General features: G+C 34.8%; 1 protein-coding gene across 1 annotated transcript in view; it reads right to left on the reverse strand.

Annotated features, from left to right (window-relative positions):
- The window catches only part of SEMA3D (semaphorin 3D), a 200,374-nt gene that overhangs the window by 73,260 nt on the left and 107,598 nt on the right, over positions 1-19,516 (reverse strand). The window contains exons 4-5 of the mRNA XM_037129036.2: positions 10,555-10,617; positions 1,671-1,790 (exon numbers count right to left, since the gene is read on the reverse strand). Coding sequence (XP_036984931.2) covers positions 1,671-1,790; positions 10,555-10,617 — 183 coding nt within the window. The remainder of the gene's footprint in view (positions 1-1,670; positions 1,791-10,554; positions 10,618-19,516) is intronic.

Consider the following 19,516-nt stretch of genomic DNA (forward strand, 5'->3'; position numbering starts at 1 on the left):
TTATCTATTTTGAACATGGACGAGCCTTCCAAATTCCCTCTGGAAGAACAATGAATACCTGGGACTAATAATTCATTTAAAAAGTTAACAATCTTCAAGCAGGGCTGAATACAATTACCTGCACTCCTGACTAGCAGCAAACTCACAGGGCTCAATACCCCCCTTCACTTGTAATTCTCTTATTCACAGAACTTGTAAAATTCACTGCCCCTGGGCTTCTTGACAGTCCCAAGCTAAATAATTAGCTCCATGTAAATTCCTTTTCAGCACTTGTGACTTTTAGGAGCTAAAGAACACTCTTCGCATCCCTCAGCAGGTTGTGAGTTTGGCCTTTAGCCTCAGGCCTCAAAACACATCCAAGCTGTGGGGCTATCTCATATAATTACACCCTATGCTGTGAGCTGCTATTATATATTATCCTTCATCAAAGCTCGGCAGAGGACATTACACAAGCAACAAAGAATGATGGATTCCAGTTGCCAAGTCTCCTAGTGGTTCAGAGCTTAACTAACAGGGTTGCTTTATCTTCAAACAGTAGAGTCTGGGCTGGTTAGACAAGTTGGTTAGAGAGGAAAATTTATCCAGCCACAGTCGTGGGTTTGATTTGTGCATGAATCTGTTCAGCTAATGTAAAGAAACCTATTCCATAAACTCAGACTTTAAGTTCAAACATGCAGCCAATTACCCTGCAAATATATGTGGTTATTCACACGAAGGATATACATAAACATAAGGATGACAGTGCATCCCATCAACCCACACAAAGATACACTTCAGAGCACACACTCTAAAGCTCAGTTGTGCAGGCTTGCTTAGAGACAGACTGCTCTGGTTCAGCTCCTTGTTAGACCATGTAATAGTTGGGTGATCTTGGACATGTTCTTTAATTCCACTGAAACTCAATTTTTTTCTAACTTGCAAATTAGGAGTAATAAAGGTAATAGCTTCATCAAGACTGTTGTGAAATTCCAAAGATATAATCCATGCAACATGCTTGCCAGAATTGATGACACAGAAAGACATGCTAATATATTAGTTATTAATTAAATCACTGAAATCTGTATGTTTCTTATTTATTGAAATGCTCATTAATAGCTGGAATATATTTGCTCTTAATTAATACATAATTTATCCCCACTGCATGAATTTTGGTCCAGCAGGAAAAAAATGGGTTCATGTGCGAATATGACTATCTATAGAATTATAAGAAAAATATTAAATTTTCTGTACTTGGTCTCCACCATTGTAAACCTAACAGGTCAAATTCGTTGAATGAGAAAAACAAAATTTCTTATAAGGTACAATTCTATTCCAATGTCTTCTGGCAAATGGATTGCTACCAACAGCAGCATAGTATACAACTCTAGTTCTGAATGAACCTCAAGAGAAAATAAAGACATATAGAGCTCATGGGAAAAAAGCACCTCCAACATTTTACTATTAATTTTGATCACCTCACTAAAAAAAAACCATCTGGTAGAACAATTTTTCATTAGGTAGATAGTGTATAACAAAATAGCAACCCACAAAGTACCTGGGAACATGAGTTTTTGTGTAGTTCATAAACGATCATGACTCAATCTTTACATTCAAACTTGCTGTTTAATGTCTTAGGCATTAAGTAACAAAATAGTACAATGCATTGTTTTCATGAAAGTTCATTATATTACCTCCTTGTAGACTCCAAGATCAATATATCCACATATCGGATGAAATGCTCCAGTTCCACACACGTAAACGTGAGTTTTGTTATAGGGTTGAAGTACCCGAATGAAATTTGCACATTCTGTCTATTGGGCATAAAAAAAAAGGCATTAGCACATGATTCAACTTTTTGAATGATTGTTATTCATGCCACCTGTTTGTTAAATAGATAAATCATCAGAAATAAGGGAAAATGAAAAAGATTTATGTAAAATGCTTGAACGCTTGTCTTAGCAAAGGAGGCAAAACAAATTTTACTGTATATAATTCACACCCAGGTTTTTGGCCCAAACTTCCAAGAAAAAAAATGTTTCATTTAAATTTTTTATTTATATATTCAACTGATTATTGTATACCAGGGTATTATTTTGTATGCAGATATCATTATTGCTCTCTAGAATTACACTTTTAACACATATGCATGAGTAAAAAAATTAAAATATTTTGGAATTAGTACTACTCATGTATAATGTGCATCCTTATTTTTCCCTCAAAAAATTGGGCAAAAAGATGCACATTATACACGGCAAAATATGTTACCATAGAAACTATGGCTTAAAAAGTGACTTTGAAGCTTTTTGAAGTTTTAAAAGTTGTGAACTAATCAGAGTGCTAGAATGCACATCTTCATAGAGCATCCAATGGGATCTAGAGAATGAAGCTACATAGAGTATTAATGACATATCCATGCTTTCTTTCAAGAATTCCCTAGAGAACAAAACCCATCACATTCTAATGTTCACGTATTGTCTACACCATATAGATTCTACTGTTTGTAACATCAACTGTCTTGCTACATTGAACAAAACACTGAACACAGGTGTATTTCCCTATGTATGTGTTCCGCTCATTCTTCTTGGAGGGATTGCCACTTTGTTTCCATTTATTTTCCATATTACAGGGCCTTTAAGACTCAGATTAGCTCCTGTTTATTCCAAGAATCTCTTCTGTTTTTTTTATGAATATGTTTTACACCAAGTCCAATTTTTTATGATACTTTTACATTTTTTTTTAAGATTTTATTTATTTATCTTTAGAAGGGAAGGGAAGGAGAGAGGGAGAGAAACATCAATGTATGGTTGCCTTTCATGCGTCCCCTGCTGGAACTGGCCTCAGGATGAACCGCAGTGCCCTTCTGTTTGCAGGCTCGTGCTCAATCCACTGAGCTACACCAGCCAGGGCACTTTTACATTTCTAATGATTTTGTATATGCTTAGGCCTAAAAATATTTCCTTACCTCTTCACTATCTTTGTAATAATTATTTTCTTCCCTCAGTTACTTTTAAATAGTGACTCTCAATTTTTCATATCACTTTTGTTATATATTATTTTCAATTTACCTTCTATAGGTGACTTCTTATCATTACAAAATTATTAGAAACAATTTTTTAACCATAGCTTCATGATTCATATTCCCCAAGACCCCTGACAAAACACTTGGCCAAACACTTGTTCTACATTGACTTCACTCAAGAGACAGGTAGGTATTTATTTAATAAGGAAGTTGGAAACCTATGAAACCAGTGAGATCCATTTTTTAAAAAATTCCACTTTCTCCCTGTTGTCACTGTTGTTATGAGGGTTGTTAGGAGAAATCTAAACACACCCACACACAAAATGCCAATACCTAACTGGGTTGGTAGGATGGTTCATAGAATGAAATTTAAAAAGTATTTAAAAAGCAGACAACTTAATTAATAGGTGTTGCATGGTTTAAATGAGATAATATAATATTTAACAACTGTTTATCACTTGCCCTATATACTAAATATCAATATCTCGGGGCCTCTCCTGACTTTACAGGGAAAAGCTACGTCAGCCTATGGTGACAGAGTTCCCATCATCTATCCAGCTACCCCAGCAATTTTATGTATTAAGAATTTGTAGATCCCAGTTCATGAAATGTTCACGTGTTCTGTTGCTTAAGACTATACAAAAGGACAATATTAATCCCTCGGCCATACAAGTAAAAGATGTTTCTTTCTCAGATGGGGATATTTAGCCTAATAGAAGCAGGATCACTGAATATGACTGCTTAGATTGTATGTTGAAAAAAAAAACACCAATCACATCTAAAGATGTGCAAATCACACTACAGACATCTTTATTGTCCTGAATATTTTCATGAGTTTCGTATACGTTCCCACATATTTCTTATATGGAAACTCCCCCAGAAAGAACACTTTATATTTATTAAGACAACTTTCTGGTAGACAGTCTTGTTTACCAAAATCCTGTCAGTTTTGCACCTTCATGCCAAGGTATCTGAAAATGAGAGCCTATTTTCCATTTTCAGAAAGGCACCATAGGAAACTGGCTTCACAGCCCTTCACGGCATGTTAGGCAATTTCAAACAAAAACCTAACTCAGGGAGTGAACATGCCCTACCAATGGTTTTGAACAAATGATGGTGTCATCATAATGTAAGAACTGCTCAGGCAAAAAGTGTAAAAATGGATGCAGTCCCAAGGCTAAACTGTGATGATGCTCGATGGCTGGGGTGAGAGGTTTCAATGTTCTCTTTTGTTTTGCTCCCTCACGCACACTGAAGGGACTTTTACCTCTTAGTCTGTCCCTCCCTTCAGAGGTGTATGCAAGGGTGAGATCTACACGAGGGATAGTCTGCGGGGAGGGTAAGAGTAGATTTGTACAACTGGAGTGGGGTGGGATTGAGTCACTGGCAAATATTTCATTATTTTTCCAAAAGTTCATGAAGGGTAATTGGTACAGACTGAATATATGTGTCCTCCCGAAATTCACAGGATGAAAACCCTAACTCCCCAATGTAATGGTTTTAGGAGATGGGGCGTGTGGGATGTAAGAGGTCCTGAGGGCAGGATCCTAATTGTGAGATTACGAAGATACTGGGGAACTTGCCCCCCCACTCTCTGCTCTAGGAAGATACAACTGGAAGCTGGCTTTCTGCAAGCCCAGAACAGAATTTTCACCAGGAACCGAACCAGCCAGCACCTTGATCTTGGCCTTGTCAGATTCCTGAACTGTGAGAAATAAATGTCTGTGGGTTAAGCCACCCAGTTGGCATTACTTTGTTATAGTAGCCCAGGGTGACTAAGACATTAGTTTTACCAGATTCTAAACTAAATATTTGTAAAAAGAAATAAAACAATTTCCTTTCTAGCTGACAAATTATGAAGTCAGAGAGATTAAGGACTCTGAGAGACACAGCACTATTTATAAAGGTAAGTAAGGTCCAGGGTAAAGTTTTACACATGTAAGAGATATAATTTTAGTTACTATGAAGAAAAAGCTCTGAGCCACACCTAAAGCATTTCACATCCTTTAACTTGTCTAGGAGTACTTTAGCCCAGGAAAGTAACCTATTATACTAGTTTCTGACTTGGTAAGATATTCCGGAGGACTTAGTTAGCAAATTCCTCCCTTCTCTCAGGTTGGGCTGACATGGATGTAACGATGTATGGACTGGTCCTGAAAAGTTGTCTAACATATATGTATTTGACAAAAAAAAAGTCATCATTGTTCAAACTTCTCTGTACTGAAGTTGATAGAGAATGGTTCTCTAAGCAGCCTGGAGGCAAGGAAAAAGCACTGGCTTTTTCATGGGAAAGAACCTGAGAAACGAAGATCCTAAAAGATAAGGTCTCAATTCAAAATTGCCTGCAGTGGACATTTCAGCCAAACCAGGGATGTGAGGCAAAAACTTTATACAATGATTTCCCCTTTAATTTGTAACTTATTTTTTTTTGTCTCAAAGATTCTCTGTTGTTTTCTTTTTATGCACAAAGTTTCCAAGTTTTGTTTAAAGAGCAGAAGCAATAATTAACTGGACTTAATTCACTTAGTGACTTGCACGGCTATTCATGGTAGTGTAATTCTGTGAGGCATGAAGAAAGATAACATGGAGAAGCAGCTTTTTCAACTTTCTCTGAAAGCTGGCCAATTTGTCAGTTACTGCCTACAATGGCAAGGGTTGTTGCTTGTGACCAGACTATTCAGTTCACTGAGTAATATAGACACACTCCTCTTACAAAAAGTATTAAATTTGTCCTTCCTTCCCTTATTCCTCCTACCTACTTCCCTTCCCACCTACTCCCCTCCCCCTCCACCCATTGGAAGAGAGAAATGGAAAGAGAGAAAACAAGTATCAACTTTTAAAAATTCTCTCAAGTGACATTTGTCTCAATATTTTACCTCTCACACACATCGACACTGGTATATATAACTAACTAAATAAAACAAATATAAAACTGAGTGAATCGTTGGAGAAAGACAAATATGTTTTAGTCTATGTATTAACATTTGACATTTTAGTCTCTCTCTATATACCTGGAAAAATAGTAACAAGATAAAAATATGAGTGATTCTCTAGGTTTAAATAAGTCTAAGTAAATCCAATATGTATTTCTATATGTACTTCTGATATTTGACTTCTAATTTGTTAACTTATTTATTTAGGTTACGTATGGAAAGACACTCATCATTTAGGCATCTGGTCTGTTTCTACTTTTAGAGCAGTTTTCAGAATACTGTGATCCTCACACGTTTTTGATCGTTCATCACGCGCCTGTCATCGCGCCACATGGCAGGTCCGCCTAGCAGATCGCGGACAGAAAGAAGCCCGTCTGCGGAGGTATCTGCTCAGGTCTGGTAGTTTTGAAAATAGTTTAACACTTTAGAATAAATACACGAAAATTGAAATATCACATTCTCCCTGAAAAATGGAAGATTAAATAGTGGAGATTTCTACAGAGATAAACACAGCAGTGGTACCAGGGCAAAGGTACACATTCTACAGGAAAGCAAATCGAGAGCTATGCTTACTTAAATACTTAAAAGTCTATGTCAAATAGGACAACTTGGAAAGAATATTTTTACATGAATGGATCACAAAGTAATAATATACTTTATATTATATATATATATAGTTATATGTAATTTGCAAATCTTGAAAATCTGTAAATAACCAATTAGGAAAAGGAACACACTAAAATTTTAAAATGAACAAATTGTAGGGTATGCCATTCCCAAAATAAATTCTAATGTTACAACTACATAGAATATTTAGTTTAAACAGTAATAAAATATTGCAAAATAAAACAACAAAAATAACTTTTCATTGGTAAACATTTCATATATTTATTCATTTATGTTTTAATATTAAATATTAGCTATATGGGAAATATACTCTCTCATGAACATCACTGCTGGTTAACACATAAGAAGCATACCCTTTCTTGAGGGCCCTTTTGTTATGGGTATATAAATTTTTACAGCTTTTGACCAGTAATTCTACTCAATAATCAAAGATGTTCACAGATTCTTATATCGGGTTCTCCATGGGCAGCATCATTTACAAAAACTAAAACTGGATTTATAGTAAACTTCTAACAATAGGGGATTGATAAAATAATATACAGAGGAATGCAGTATAGCTACCAAAAGTAGTGTTATAAAAAGAAATTTAATGACATGGGAAAATACAGCTATCTGTGAAATGAAAAAAAATGTTAAGGCACTATGTATACAATGATTTCATTCTGAAAAACAGTAAATAGATAAGATAGAAGAATAAACACCAAAATGTCACCAGCTATCTCTGGGTAATGTTCCGGGGGGACGAAACATTTACAGATGATTTCTATGTAATTTGCAAACTTTTTACAAGGAATACTTTGTTTTACTTTCAGATGTTCTAAAAAATAAAATATAACACAGAACTTTAGAAAAGTAAGATCCTTTTAACTCTACGTAATGTCTCTACTGACAGACTGCACGCCTCCAGCCTCCACGGTTAAGCTGACAAAGGCCAGGCTGCCTACATACACCCTGTGCATTCTTTTGCCTGGAGTGACCTCTTTACTACCCCACTCTTTGTAGTCAGCACTGAAGACATTTCTGTAGTGACTTTCTTTTGAAAACTATCCTAAGCAGAAACAAGGTACTACTGAAGAGCTTCCTACCATCTCTTGCCTTCCTTGAATCAAACTGGCGACTGTTCGACAACATGGACTAGTTCTCTTTTGTTTCCTCATCTTCTGCTCCCTCTCCAACCCAATTAGCTAACTTTCATTATGGTAAATAAGTCACTGTTTTTCAATTATATAGTACCTTTGTGGAAAGGGACAGTCTTTCCTAACACTTGTTAATCCTAAACGCACTCTTGGGAATGAGGTAAAAATTACAGCGACAAGGGAAACAAGAGGGTAATGCCAAAGCTAGTAAAAGGTGTCAGTAAAACCCCACACTTGTCTCAGTTCTCTCTTGGCAGGCAGACATCTGCGCAATGCTGAATAATGAGGATCTATATTATGGTGACATTGCGGAGAGAAATTATTTGAGGGATACAGATTTCAGACCTTACGGGGAGAGTGCAGACCTTTATGTGTAAGGTGTCGTCAGTGCTGTGTAAGAGAACAGACTGTGGGAGCAAAAACCTTCCGGATTCAATTCCTGGCTTCACTATTTTACTAGATACGTGATACTAGGCAAGCCATTTACTTTTTCTGGCCTCAGTCTTCTCATCTGGAAAATGAGAAACGATAAAAAGTCTAGCATATTGTATAGTCATAAGGATTAAATGAGATTAAAAAGCATTCGAAACAACTCCCAGAACGTGTTAAGTGCTATAACAGTGTTAGCTGTTCTTAGGAACTCTAAAATATAATGTTACGTTAAAGTGGCAAATTAAAAAGGAGACAAAGACTTGGATCATCCCTACATGATTCAACATCAAACTCTAGAGACGTCAGGGAAAGGAGAAAAGCTTCCCAATTTTCTAACCCTGCGTTAGCAGTAGGTGTGCTTAAAGGTCAGCAGTTATTACTAGCTCCCCAGTACAATGGAATTGGAAGGATAGTTTTCATCTGCTGGGTCCTATGTGCTTTAGGATGCCTCTTCCAGAAAAGTTTATCACCCTTTTCTTTAGCTTAATAATTGGGGCAAGTGAGTTACTATATAACCAGAATCGGTGAACATAATGAAATGGGAACACTGTCACAATTAAAACCCCTGACTGTTTGACCTTGAGTGTTTATCCCTCATCTACTCCATGGGAAAACTGATGTTAGTTTACTGGAGTAGATTCAAAACACCCTTTTCCTACTTGCCTCCTTATCACACACTCAATACTGGTGAAACAGAAAATACTAAGTCATTTGTACTGTTTAAGACATGCTTCTACTGTTAAGACATACTTCTACAAAGTAATTTTGAAACCTTCATAACCAAAGCATCTTTTTTCCCACAAATTCAAAAAGTACTGATGCTTTTGCACACCTGGGTATTTGCTTGGAGTTTGGATATTGTAACAGGGTGAAGAGATTAGAGACATGAGAGAAAGAAAAATATATTCGACAACAGTTTAATTTCTTTCATTTCTAGTAAAATAAACATAAAAATTGTTTTCTCTTGCATTTGATGCTACCATTCCCTGATACATTTCTACTAACATAAACGTGTTTGAAAAGGTCACATTGAATGCTGCTAACCAAATACAAAATTAGGCATAATCAAAACTTTGTTTTGCTTTGATTGATTTGTTTTGCAGTACTGTGACTACGTGTAACTCATTGAGTAATATCCGTACCGCTTATTAGATCGAAAGCTCCATGACAACAGATACTCTATCACTTTCAGACACATATTTAGGCTCTTAATAAATATTAGTTTAATAAATGACTAACCACATGAGTGAACAAATTTCTTGTCTCAGATTCTTAATCTTCTAACCTTCTGCTTAATTCATTAGGCATCATGTGTCATATTGTTACTTTTATCACATTAATAAAATGAGAATTTTTACATCTAATTTGGCTTTCATATAACACACACTATTTGTTGCTGCTAAATATGAAGGCATTGCTCTGCTTAATTACCCTGGGCTACTGTGATCGGAGGCAACATTAGAGGACGTTGCAAAAGAAGACTCAATAGTCCATGTTTCTGCCCAAAGTTAGAACCTCTTATCATCTTGAGTTACATTCAGGAAGTGATTTATTTGGGGAAAAAAAGAAGCAGTTCTCCCTATCTCCACGGTGCAAGAAATCGGAGCAGAACACAGAGCATCTGGCCTACATCAGCGCACTCAGATGAGGAGAAGAGGCAGTCGCTGCTGGAGACAAAACAGGCAAAACCACGTAGGGGAGCATGCACGGCAACTGGGACAGCGCAAAAGCAATCCAGACAGGTCACCCCAAAGATGAGTATGTTTAGTCGCACCTACCTATAAGGCTTTTCTCTGGTCCTTAAGGCAGCTTAAACTACAAGTTTATATTAGGACCTCCCTATTTACCCTTTATAAGGTATTGTGTGCAATTATGCTTTAGTAAATTTTAGGATAAAACACATTTCTAGGTTTTATTACAGAATGTTGTAGCATTCATTTTTAACCAGTCCTTAATATCTCTATATGTTGAGTTTTGAAAGAATGCTTCTATATTTTGTAAGTTTAATTTTAAACCAAATTAAATTAAGTATCAATTGTATGTTTGTAATGCTGTAATGCTAAAACTGAGGACTTTGTGTACATTCACAAAAAGCATGCATGTAAATAAAAAATATACAATCCTAGAAATATAATATTTTCAGATGGTTTATTTTGAACATTTTAAATGCATCTGAGATTTTCTGTGAGAAAAATAATAACATTTAGAGTTAACACTATAGAAAGTTTAGTAATTATACATTTCTGAGAATAATGTTACTCCTTTTAGCGAGGTAGAAATATTTTATACCATAATCTTTACACAGAATAAGTTAGTGTAGCTTTAAAAATAGTACACTAATGCCATTAATTCAATAAAACCCTATATAAATATTTACTGTCATATCAGTACCAATTAAACAAAGATATTTTTAAAGTCTCATACTTACATTGGCATCTTTCCCAGCTAATTTACATAATTCCACCCGTTCCTTTGCAGCAGGCCAATAAATCTGTAAAACATTTCAAGGCGTGTTAGGATCGAATATCTACAACACCCTAAATTCTAATTAGGGAAGTGAGTATCTGAATTTAAAGAGTGGATATCAAGCCAAGAATATGTTGTTAGATATGATGTAAGAATTTTGAGATTTAAATAATTTCCAAAGTCACCCTAAAAAAAATTCTGAGAAAAAACTGTATAGAGCCATCCACTTTCACTTGTTCATCTTTTTATTAATTTTTAAACGCATTTATTAATGGGTAAGTTATGTTGATACACCCATGAATTCTCATTGTGATGTAAACAGAATTTCAGGTTAGCATTTGCTTAAGTAAGAGATTCTATTTTTTACCCTGTTTTTCGGTGTTTACTCAGAGTGCTAGTGCATCCTAAACATGGGCAATGAGGTGTGTCTAACAGCTCTTTGTCACACAAGCCTTATCACTCCAAATTAAAGACCAGTGTGAATTTGTTGACAATACAGGGTGGGCAAAAGTAGCTTTACAGTTGCTCTTATACAAAGTAATATAATAAATGATAAAAGAATAAACTCTCTTTTGCATCCCCACGAATGTGAACCTGCATTTGCCCCACCGAGTTTAATACATATGGAGTTCAGACACATCTGTCGCTTAGCTAAGCCTATTATATGCACCATCTTATTTAGATCTCACGATGATCCTATGAGATAGCTGTATCTGCTCTCCCCATTTTCAGGTCAGGAAACTTATCCATACAGCCATGAAATAACATGTCGAGGGCTCTTAAACTAGTTCAACACAAAGCCAAAATAGGACCCAAAGTGTCTCCTGGACTATTGGGGGAATGGGGTCTCAACCATTATATAACAAATATTATTTAGACATAATTAAGGACAAGGGCTGCAAACCCCTTGGTTGGTAGCTTTTAATCATATTTTAAAGCTTTGAATGTATCACAAAGTTTTTTTTTGACAAACTTTAGAAATTCTGTCAGGAAGATTTTACAACATGAGGTTCAAACAGTTAGGTCACTCCTTTAGCTTACAGAAAGAACTATTCTTTGTTAAGCTATAGGCAAGAAGAAACAAGAAAAACAAGCTCTGAGCTGCTTATAAAGTTCCAAGAGTTCCTGACAAACTTTTGTTTCTCACCAGTGTTAACTGAAAATGTTTTCAGAGGTGAGAGGACGGAAAATATCCTGAGGGAACACACTGAGACTTGTTAAACCTGGAATTAAATAATTTAGAAATCCCTGAGGTTTATATGATATTATCTTCATAGTGAAATGTAGGATTTTGTGTCTGAATGAAGAAGGAGAGAGAATAGTGGTCAACCTCTCTTCAGAGCAATGAAATTATTGAGATTTTTAAGTTAAGCAAGGTTGTTCATTTCGAGTACACTGTAGCAACCTACAACACAAAGGTGTGTGTAGGCAGGTGGCTGAGCCAGCAGTGGGTCTGATTACAAACTAACCTTGATCTGGCTCACAATAAGGACCCAAGGATGTTATTTATTCAGACATGGTTTACAACACTGCGATTACACATTCACACAGTTTTACACAGTGGTCAGCAGGAAAACGTGAATAGATTATAGGCAGCAATAAAAAGCAATAAGAATGGATCTTAGCAATTCATTATTACATGAAAAAAATCCTTAAAATTACAAACAGCAGTATCCACTTAGAATAATGTTAAAACAACTACAATACAATAGAAACTTTATATATAATATATATGATAAATATGTAAAAAGAAAGTATGAGACTGATGAATATAGGATTCAGAAAAATGGTTACCCAAGATTGAAAAAAATGGAATACTGGTAGTAAAAAATAAGTTATATATCCAATGTTAGCTTTGGCTCTTAATGGCATATTTTCAGGTGTTTAATACATACTTAAAAACAACTAAGTAATGTAAGTTAGTAAATAAATAAACCACAATGGTGCATGCATATGCCCATTAACAATAGTCAGTCATCAACCTGGAATTACAAAATCCCAAGTTAATGAATAAATGAATAAGTGAATAGTAAGAATGAAGCAGTATAGCTGACAGGAGATTTGACGTTTTTTTCAAGTTCTTTTTTAATCACCAATAGGAAAAATGCTGAACTGAGTGTTCTTTTTCTCTCCTTTAAAAATGGTGTCTTGAATTTATGAAATTTTTGCTTCATCTTTGATCTTATGAGCTGAAGGTATCTTCTCATTGTTTTCTTGCTGATTCATTTTTAAAAGTCTTAATTGTGATAAAATATACATAACAAAATCTGCCATCTTATCCACTGTGAGTGTGTGGTTTGATAGTAAGTATATTCACTCTGTGCCACCAATCTCCAGAGTTCTTTCATTGTGCAAAACTGCAACTCTATACTCACTGATTCTTGAGTATTATAGTGATTTTATGAAAGACAGCTCCGTATCGTTGGACAGAAAATAAATTGTACACAGAGTGAATCTCCATGATCTCACAATCGGTTTAATCTTAAACTCATTTTCTTTGGTCTCTAATCTATATTAGTATTTCCTTGCATCCTTTAGGTTTGTTAGTTTCTGTTCTTTTTTTTTATTTTATAAGATGGTCAGACTTAATCATATTTCCAAAATAAATTTAGAACAAGTACTTATAGATCTGGTTAAACCTGAGTATATTATTGGCATTAATACTATAGACAGAAGAAAAGTATAAACTCTTTCATATTAAGTAAATGAGACTTAGAGATAAGAAAGGTCATCAAAGGGTTTTATTATTTTCCCCCTTATTCCAGTGTACTGGATGATTGAGTTAAGTAAATTATGAGATAAATAATGTTTTTGAAAACTTATTTTGAATATATGTACAGGGGTTTCAAAAACGAGGGAGTTATTTAAACATTGACAAAACGTGTCATTTTTGATATCTAAGTTAAAGTTTCAAAACTTTGTGTCATTTTTGAAACCTAAGTTAAAGTCCCAAAGTTGGCACAGAGTAGTTCCTCATCATTAATCATTTGTTCATTAGGCACATGATTACGAGGGGCCCTCTGTATGCCGAGAAAGTGTGCACTGAGTTGGTAAGATCGGAGAAAGGACAACGGCTCTGCCAATAGATACAGAAGCTTATTTCCACAGGAGATACAGGCAAGGAGAGAAGAGAGCAGGGAGGATGGAGTCACTGCACTCAGGGAGCACCCGAGAAGGCCAAGTGGTAAACAAACGTCTCTATCGGCCTTGACTTCTGAGCCATTTTTTTTTAATGGCTCGCTCTTAAGAGTTTCAACACTAATGGAACAGTTTAGTTTAATATTTTCTACTCTAATTTTGCCTTAAGAACATGACATTAAAACAGTGATTTTAGATTATTTTTCCCTTTGCAAAGGAATACAAATATTTAAAAGATGTTCTAATATTTTTACATTTTCAGTTATTGATTATAAGTCATGTGATTATAAATTAAATATGCCATCCTAGTTAATGAAGCAATGAAACTAAAATGATAAGTTCCAGAGACTTGGGATATGAACAGTAGGTAAATATTATGTTAAGATGCACAGCAAGGATTTTCAGGAAAACGATAAAAGCCACACAGAGAAAACTAGGGCAGGTGGAAGCAGGGGAGGGAGGTGGGCATGGCTGGGGGGGGGTAGTGGAGGGGTTACATGCAGACAACTGTACTTGAACAACAAAATCGATTTTAAAAAAGAATAAAGATACACAGCACTGGGAATTTCTTGGATTCCAGAAACCAGTTTTAATAAAATCTTCTGTTTTTCTGTTTATAAAGCAGACATCCAAGATGTTATCTCACTTTTTACCTTCAATCCTATGCACTCTAGCATCTGTTAAAAATATAAATTACCCCTGGAACATTATTATTATTATTGCACAGGAATTCTGAGGTGGTAACACAAAGATAATTTTATTTCTTAAGACAACATTCAAGCCTTAAAAATAAAGATTAGTATGGATTATAAATTGGATTATTTTGACACAATGCTATCAAGAATCTAGAAATCACAAATAAAATTACCTTCATAACAACTACCTAGGAGATATCTGACTGCCTTGCAGACTATAGACATTTACGTAAAGAGGAAAACCATTGTAGTTGTGCCAATATTTAAAATATATCATTCTAATTATGATTTCTGGTGGGATTTCCTTTGACTTGCCACTTGGTCAATAGAATAAAGGATTTTTAAAAATACTCCTTTTGATACCTTGTTGGTAAAGAATTTAAAGAAACAGCATTTTTCTTAATTGAGTCAAAAAACAGAAGAAAGCAAATAAACCACACTCCTATTTACATAGGATTTGCAGAAGTATGTTCAAGTGACATTTTTTGTTTCAATAATCTTTTGAAGTGATTATGTGACAAGTATCTCTATCCCTATCTATATAAAGCATTCCACCACGGTTGTATTTTTCTAGTCAAATTGTGTGTGTGTGTGTGTGTGTGTGTGTGTGTGTGTGTGTGTGTGTGAGTCTGTGTAGGTAGTTAAAGAGCGGGAGAGAGAGTGATAGAAAAAGAAATAGAGAGAGAGAGACACTCAAAGGTGCACAGAGAAAGAGAGAGAGATGTTAACTCTACTTGGGCATAAAATAACATATTTTATATGTTAACCATACCTCACACTTAAAAATACAATGTTCACAACATCTGTAAGAATCTCTCTTGAACATACTAATGCCAACAGTTTTGAGGCCATGGTTATCATTATTCTTATTGTTTTCTGAACTCATTAGCAACACATATTTTTGCTCTTTAGTTCTTCGCACGAGCAGTTCATGCCATATCAAAAGTTTCATTAGGGAAGATAAAACAAAGACATACCCCTCTTTCTAAAAGTCCATACAGCTGTACCACTCTATTAGAAAGTTATCCACAAATGTTTTTCTTTCATTTATCAAAGAAAAGCATGTTGGAAAAGAGATGTCACTTGCACCATTGCCATGTTTTAACTGTTCTGAAATATTCCCACACAAAGCAGTTCTACTAATGGCGATGTACCAGATACAGATTTTAAGGCTCTCCTTTCAGTGACGAGTAGTCCCTGGGACCTCGGAGCTTAGATATCAAAAATCTCAGATATGTAGAAAGCTTGCTGCTGCTCTGCCCACACACAGGACAGACATCAAAAATCAAACAGATCTCCATGTGTCCAGATTAGCCCAATGATCTCTCTCAGTATAATCATCCAGGGCATAACCACTAATTTTTCCACCACCAAATAACCAAGGGGCTGCAAATTGGTTTAAATTTTAGTGCTAATCTGGTGGATCAAGTTGATAACAGAAAATTAATGGGAAACAGGAGGAAATAAATTTATAAGATTTCTCCACTTGAAGGGATAATTTATGGGGTAATGTTCAAAAACAAGTATGTTTGTTAAGTCAGTCTCCTTATTCTGTAACATGCTGACTTAACCATGCTAATATGCTTATTTTCTTTTCATAATATTTTACAATTGACATAAATTATTTAAAAAATTAATTTTTGAATTTACTCTCAGAAAATTTAAATAGGAACCTCAGAAAATATATATGTAGTGTTCTCTTCAGCAGCCCATATACTAAAGATTAGCATTGCCCTGAACAAAAAACAAATTTGTGAAGCATTCAACAATTTTTTAAAAAGTATAAAAGTATATATGTATGTTTTTCTTTTAGAGTTAGAGTATAGATTTACCAGTATGAGATCATTCTAATAAAATGAAAAGTGATTTCACTTTACATGTGATAAAGTTATATTTTTGCAAAAAAGATATTTAATATTAATTTTCTGATGAAAATATAGTGGGGAGCTGCATATTTAAAAATACAACATTTGATCTATTTATCTTATATTAATTTTATTTGCTTGTATTTATCCAAAATCTAAAATCACTTTTTTTGTTGTTTTTTGAAACATTCTACTTCCTTTGAATAAATTTTGGCAAGAGGAACTCACAAGTAAAATATTGTCATGTTCCTGAATATTATTGTTTCATTCATAATTTTTATAATTCATTAACAGTTATCATTTGATAAGGTGAAAACATCAGGCAATTTATTTTTAATTATTTAATTTCAGGCAAGTTACAGAAACATTCAAATAGTGATAAAGCCTTATAACAACATCCTAAGGAAATCCTAATTATATCTGGTCTTTGTTTCATCTTTGGAAAAGTAATTTGACTCAAGCTTGCAAGTACAAGGGCACTCAAATGCCCTTTGGCCTAATTCAAAGATGCCAAAACAACTGAAAAGAATACAAAAGAGGAAGCTACAATTTGTTCATAAAACCTAATTAAACCCCCCAAAATTTCAGAGTCATAAAAATGGTTGTTCTAAATGCCATATAATACAAGCATTTAAACATCCAATGATTATTCTGGGTTCTGAGAAAAGAGAGAGGGTAAGAGACATGAGCTCAAAGAATCACTACTGGAAAATAAGGACAAGAGCTCCAAAGGAAAAGTTTGCGTAATTGATACTGGCTGGGGTAGAAATTTTTACAGATGGAAATTTAAATTCTCCAGTTTGGGGTCTGATCTGCCTATGTAACTTCCTTCATAAAGTCTTGAGTGAGAATAGCCTCTTCTTCTCTTTTTTTTTTAGGACTCAGCTAAATTTTTTTTTACCTCAAAATTTCTTTTCTTTCAAAAATAGCTTTCTTCCACCAACCATTTTGGAATTCTAACACATTTGCATTTATCATACTCACCTGCCACTTTTTTTTGCAAGTAAATTCAGCTTGGGATCTCTCCTAGACAGAAAGATCAATGAAATGCAGTAGAATTTAAAGACACAAGTTCAAGTCCCTACTGTACTGCTTATTAGCATCTAATGTGGTGATTTCAAATATTATCTCGGTGTTATCCTCAGAATGAGTTTGTTCTACCTGGAATACATTGGACCTCTTCTGGATGATCCCTTCCTATTAAAAGTTCATGTTAATTTCACCTCCCCAGAAAGGCCTTCTTTGAAGACCAATCTAAAATCGTTTCCCAAGAATATTGCATTTTAAATAACAGTAATTGATATTTTCTTACTTGTTCGCTTTTCTCCATTGATCTCCCCTCCTTCCAATTTAGAGGCACCATGAGAACAGAGGCCCAAGGGTTCTATTCTCCACCATATTCCCAGCATATAATAGAATGACAGGAATGCAGGGGCTCAATAAATATGTATTGCAAGAAAGTTAAAGAAATTAACATAAAAATTAAAAGAAACTTTAAGGAATCTACAAGTGGATCGATCATTTTGAATATTGTAAGGAATTACTCTTGTGGCAAAATTTCAAAATACTGAAAAGAATACAGGTCACAGTCTCCATTATCTTGTTAAAGGAGTATAGCACTCATCGAAGTTCAGTGGCCGATGTTCTTGAGTGACAAGGGACGTTGCTTCTTCTCCTACCATCCTTAGCACCTGGCACAGTAGCACAAGCAATAATAAGCATTCAATAATTACTGAAAAGTGCTCTGCACAGTTTCCCTTAAAATGGAGACAGAGTTCTTGTCAGAGTCCTGGCAGACGCGCGAGCAGTCTGACAACATCCTGGCGGTCCGTTACAGTGACCAGATGGGACCTGCACCTCGGCACCGGGGCTGGGGAGCCAGCACATCCATGAACGAGGCGATTGTTTCACCGCTGTGACTGCCAGACAGCCTGTGCTCCGCAGGCAGTGGGAGCAGATTAATCACCATGAAACTAAGCAGGGTGCCTTATACCGAAAGTTAATTTATTGGGATGTCCACGTGGTTTCCAAGTGCTTATATTTTCTAATTTTGAGTATTAATTAAGAATAAAAAGGGTGGCAATTTTCTTTTACCAATAACTTGATTTTAAAGAAGAAGGTATTTATTTTAAATCTTCCCCCCTGATTAATGGACTTACAGGGTAAAGCATCAGATGGGAATGTCTTATTCAGCCATGAAGTGAGTTAATGAACTCTAGTCAGAAGGTCATTCTGATTTATAAAAGCATTTCTGCCTATACTCAATACAAACGCAGCAAGTACAGGATCCTCATGTATGAAAACCCTCTTGTTTTAGACTTCCTTAAGGAAGAGAAAATAACAAGGCCATGCTACACAAAGCTGGGTGTTTAAATATTCCACTGAATATTATTATATTTCAAATTATAAACTCATTTAGTTTAGTTATTTTCCTAATAAAAATACCTTAAAATAGAGAAGAGTTTGATGAATTTCAAGCAATCAAATTTTTATAATTGCATCTTAGTTTTCATGTTCAAGAAGAAGAAAATTTTACAATAATTATATTATGATCACTAGGTAGAGGGAAAAACCCATCATATTTGTAAACATAGAATTACTTTTTCAATACTTTGCTTTAAAAAAAATAGTCAGCCCTCCTAAAGCGTCACCCAAATTTTAGTAGAAGCATTTTACCTTTAAATTTATCCAATGTTTCCTTTTAAATAATTCTGATTAATTTTTGGTTAAATAATCAACAGAGTAAAGTTCTTAAGCAAATTTGAGGACCTACATTTTAGCAAGGTGAAATGAAATTATCTCAGGTTAGTCCATAAAAACACAGAGTTAAGTGGCCCATGGGATATACATGTTGCTTTGGTACATTGTTGTTTCATTTTAAAACATGTGGGAAAACCTGCCCCCTAAAACATGTTTTTGTTATTTTTTTCATTAAAAACAAATGTAAATTACTTTAAACAGAAAACAAATTTAACTATTATACTGCTTTTGCCTTCAACACTGTAAGTTTAGATAAAAGATTTTTGCTGGATGGAACTAAATGAAAAATCTTCACTTTTGTTAGCTAACATAGTAGCAATCCTTTGAACATTTTATGTGCAATGTTTAATTTTGACACACATTAGTTTCAAGAGAAAACATTTCAATCAACCAAAAAGGAATGAAGATGATTAAGTATTGTCCAAAAATGATAGTCAACTACTTAAAGATAAATTCTGAAGACTAT

The sequence above is a fragment of the Artibeus jamaicensis genome, unplaced genomic scaffold (genome assembly GCF_021234435.1).
Source record: "Artibeus jamaicensis isolate MK-2021 breed Jamaican fruit bat unplaced genomic scaffold, CSHL_Jam_final contig_787, whole genome shotgun sequence".
Taxonomy (NCBI): domain Eukaryota; kingdom Metazoa; phylum Chordata; class Mammalia; order Chiroptera; family Phyllostomidae; genus Artibeus; species Artibeus jamaicensis.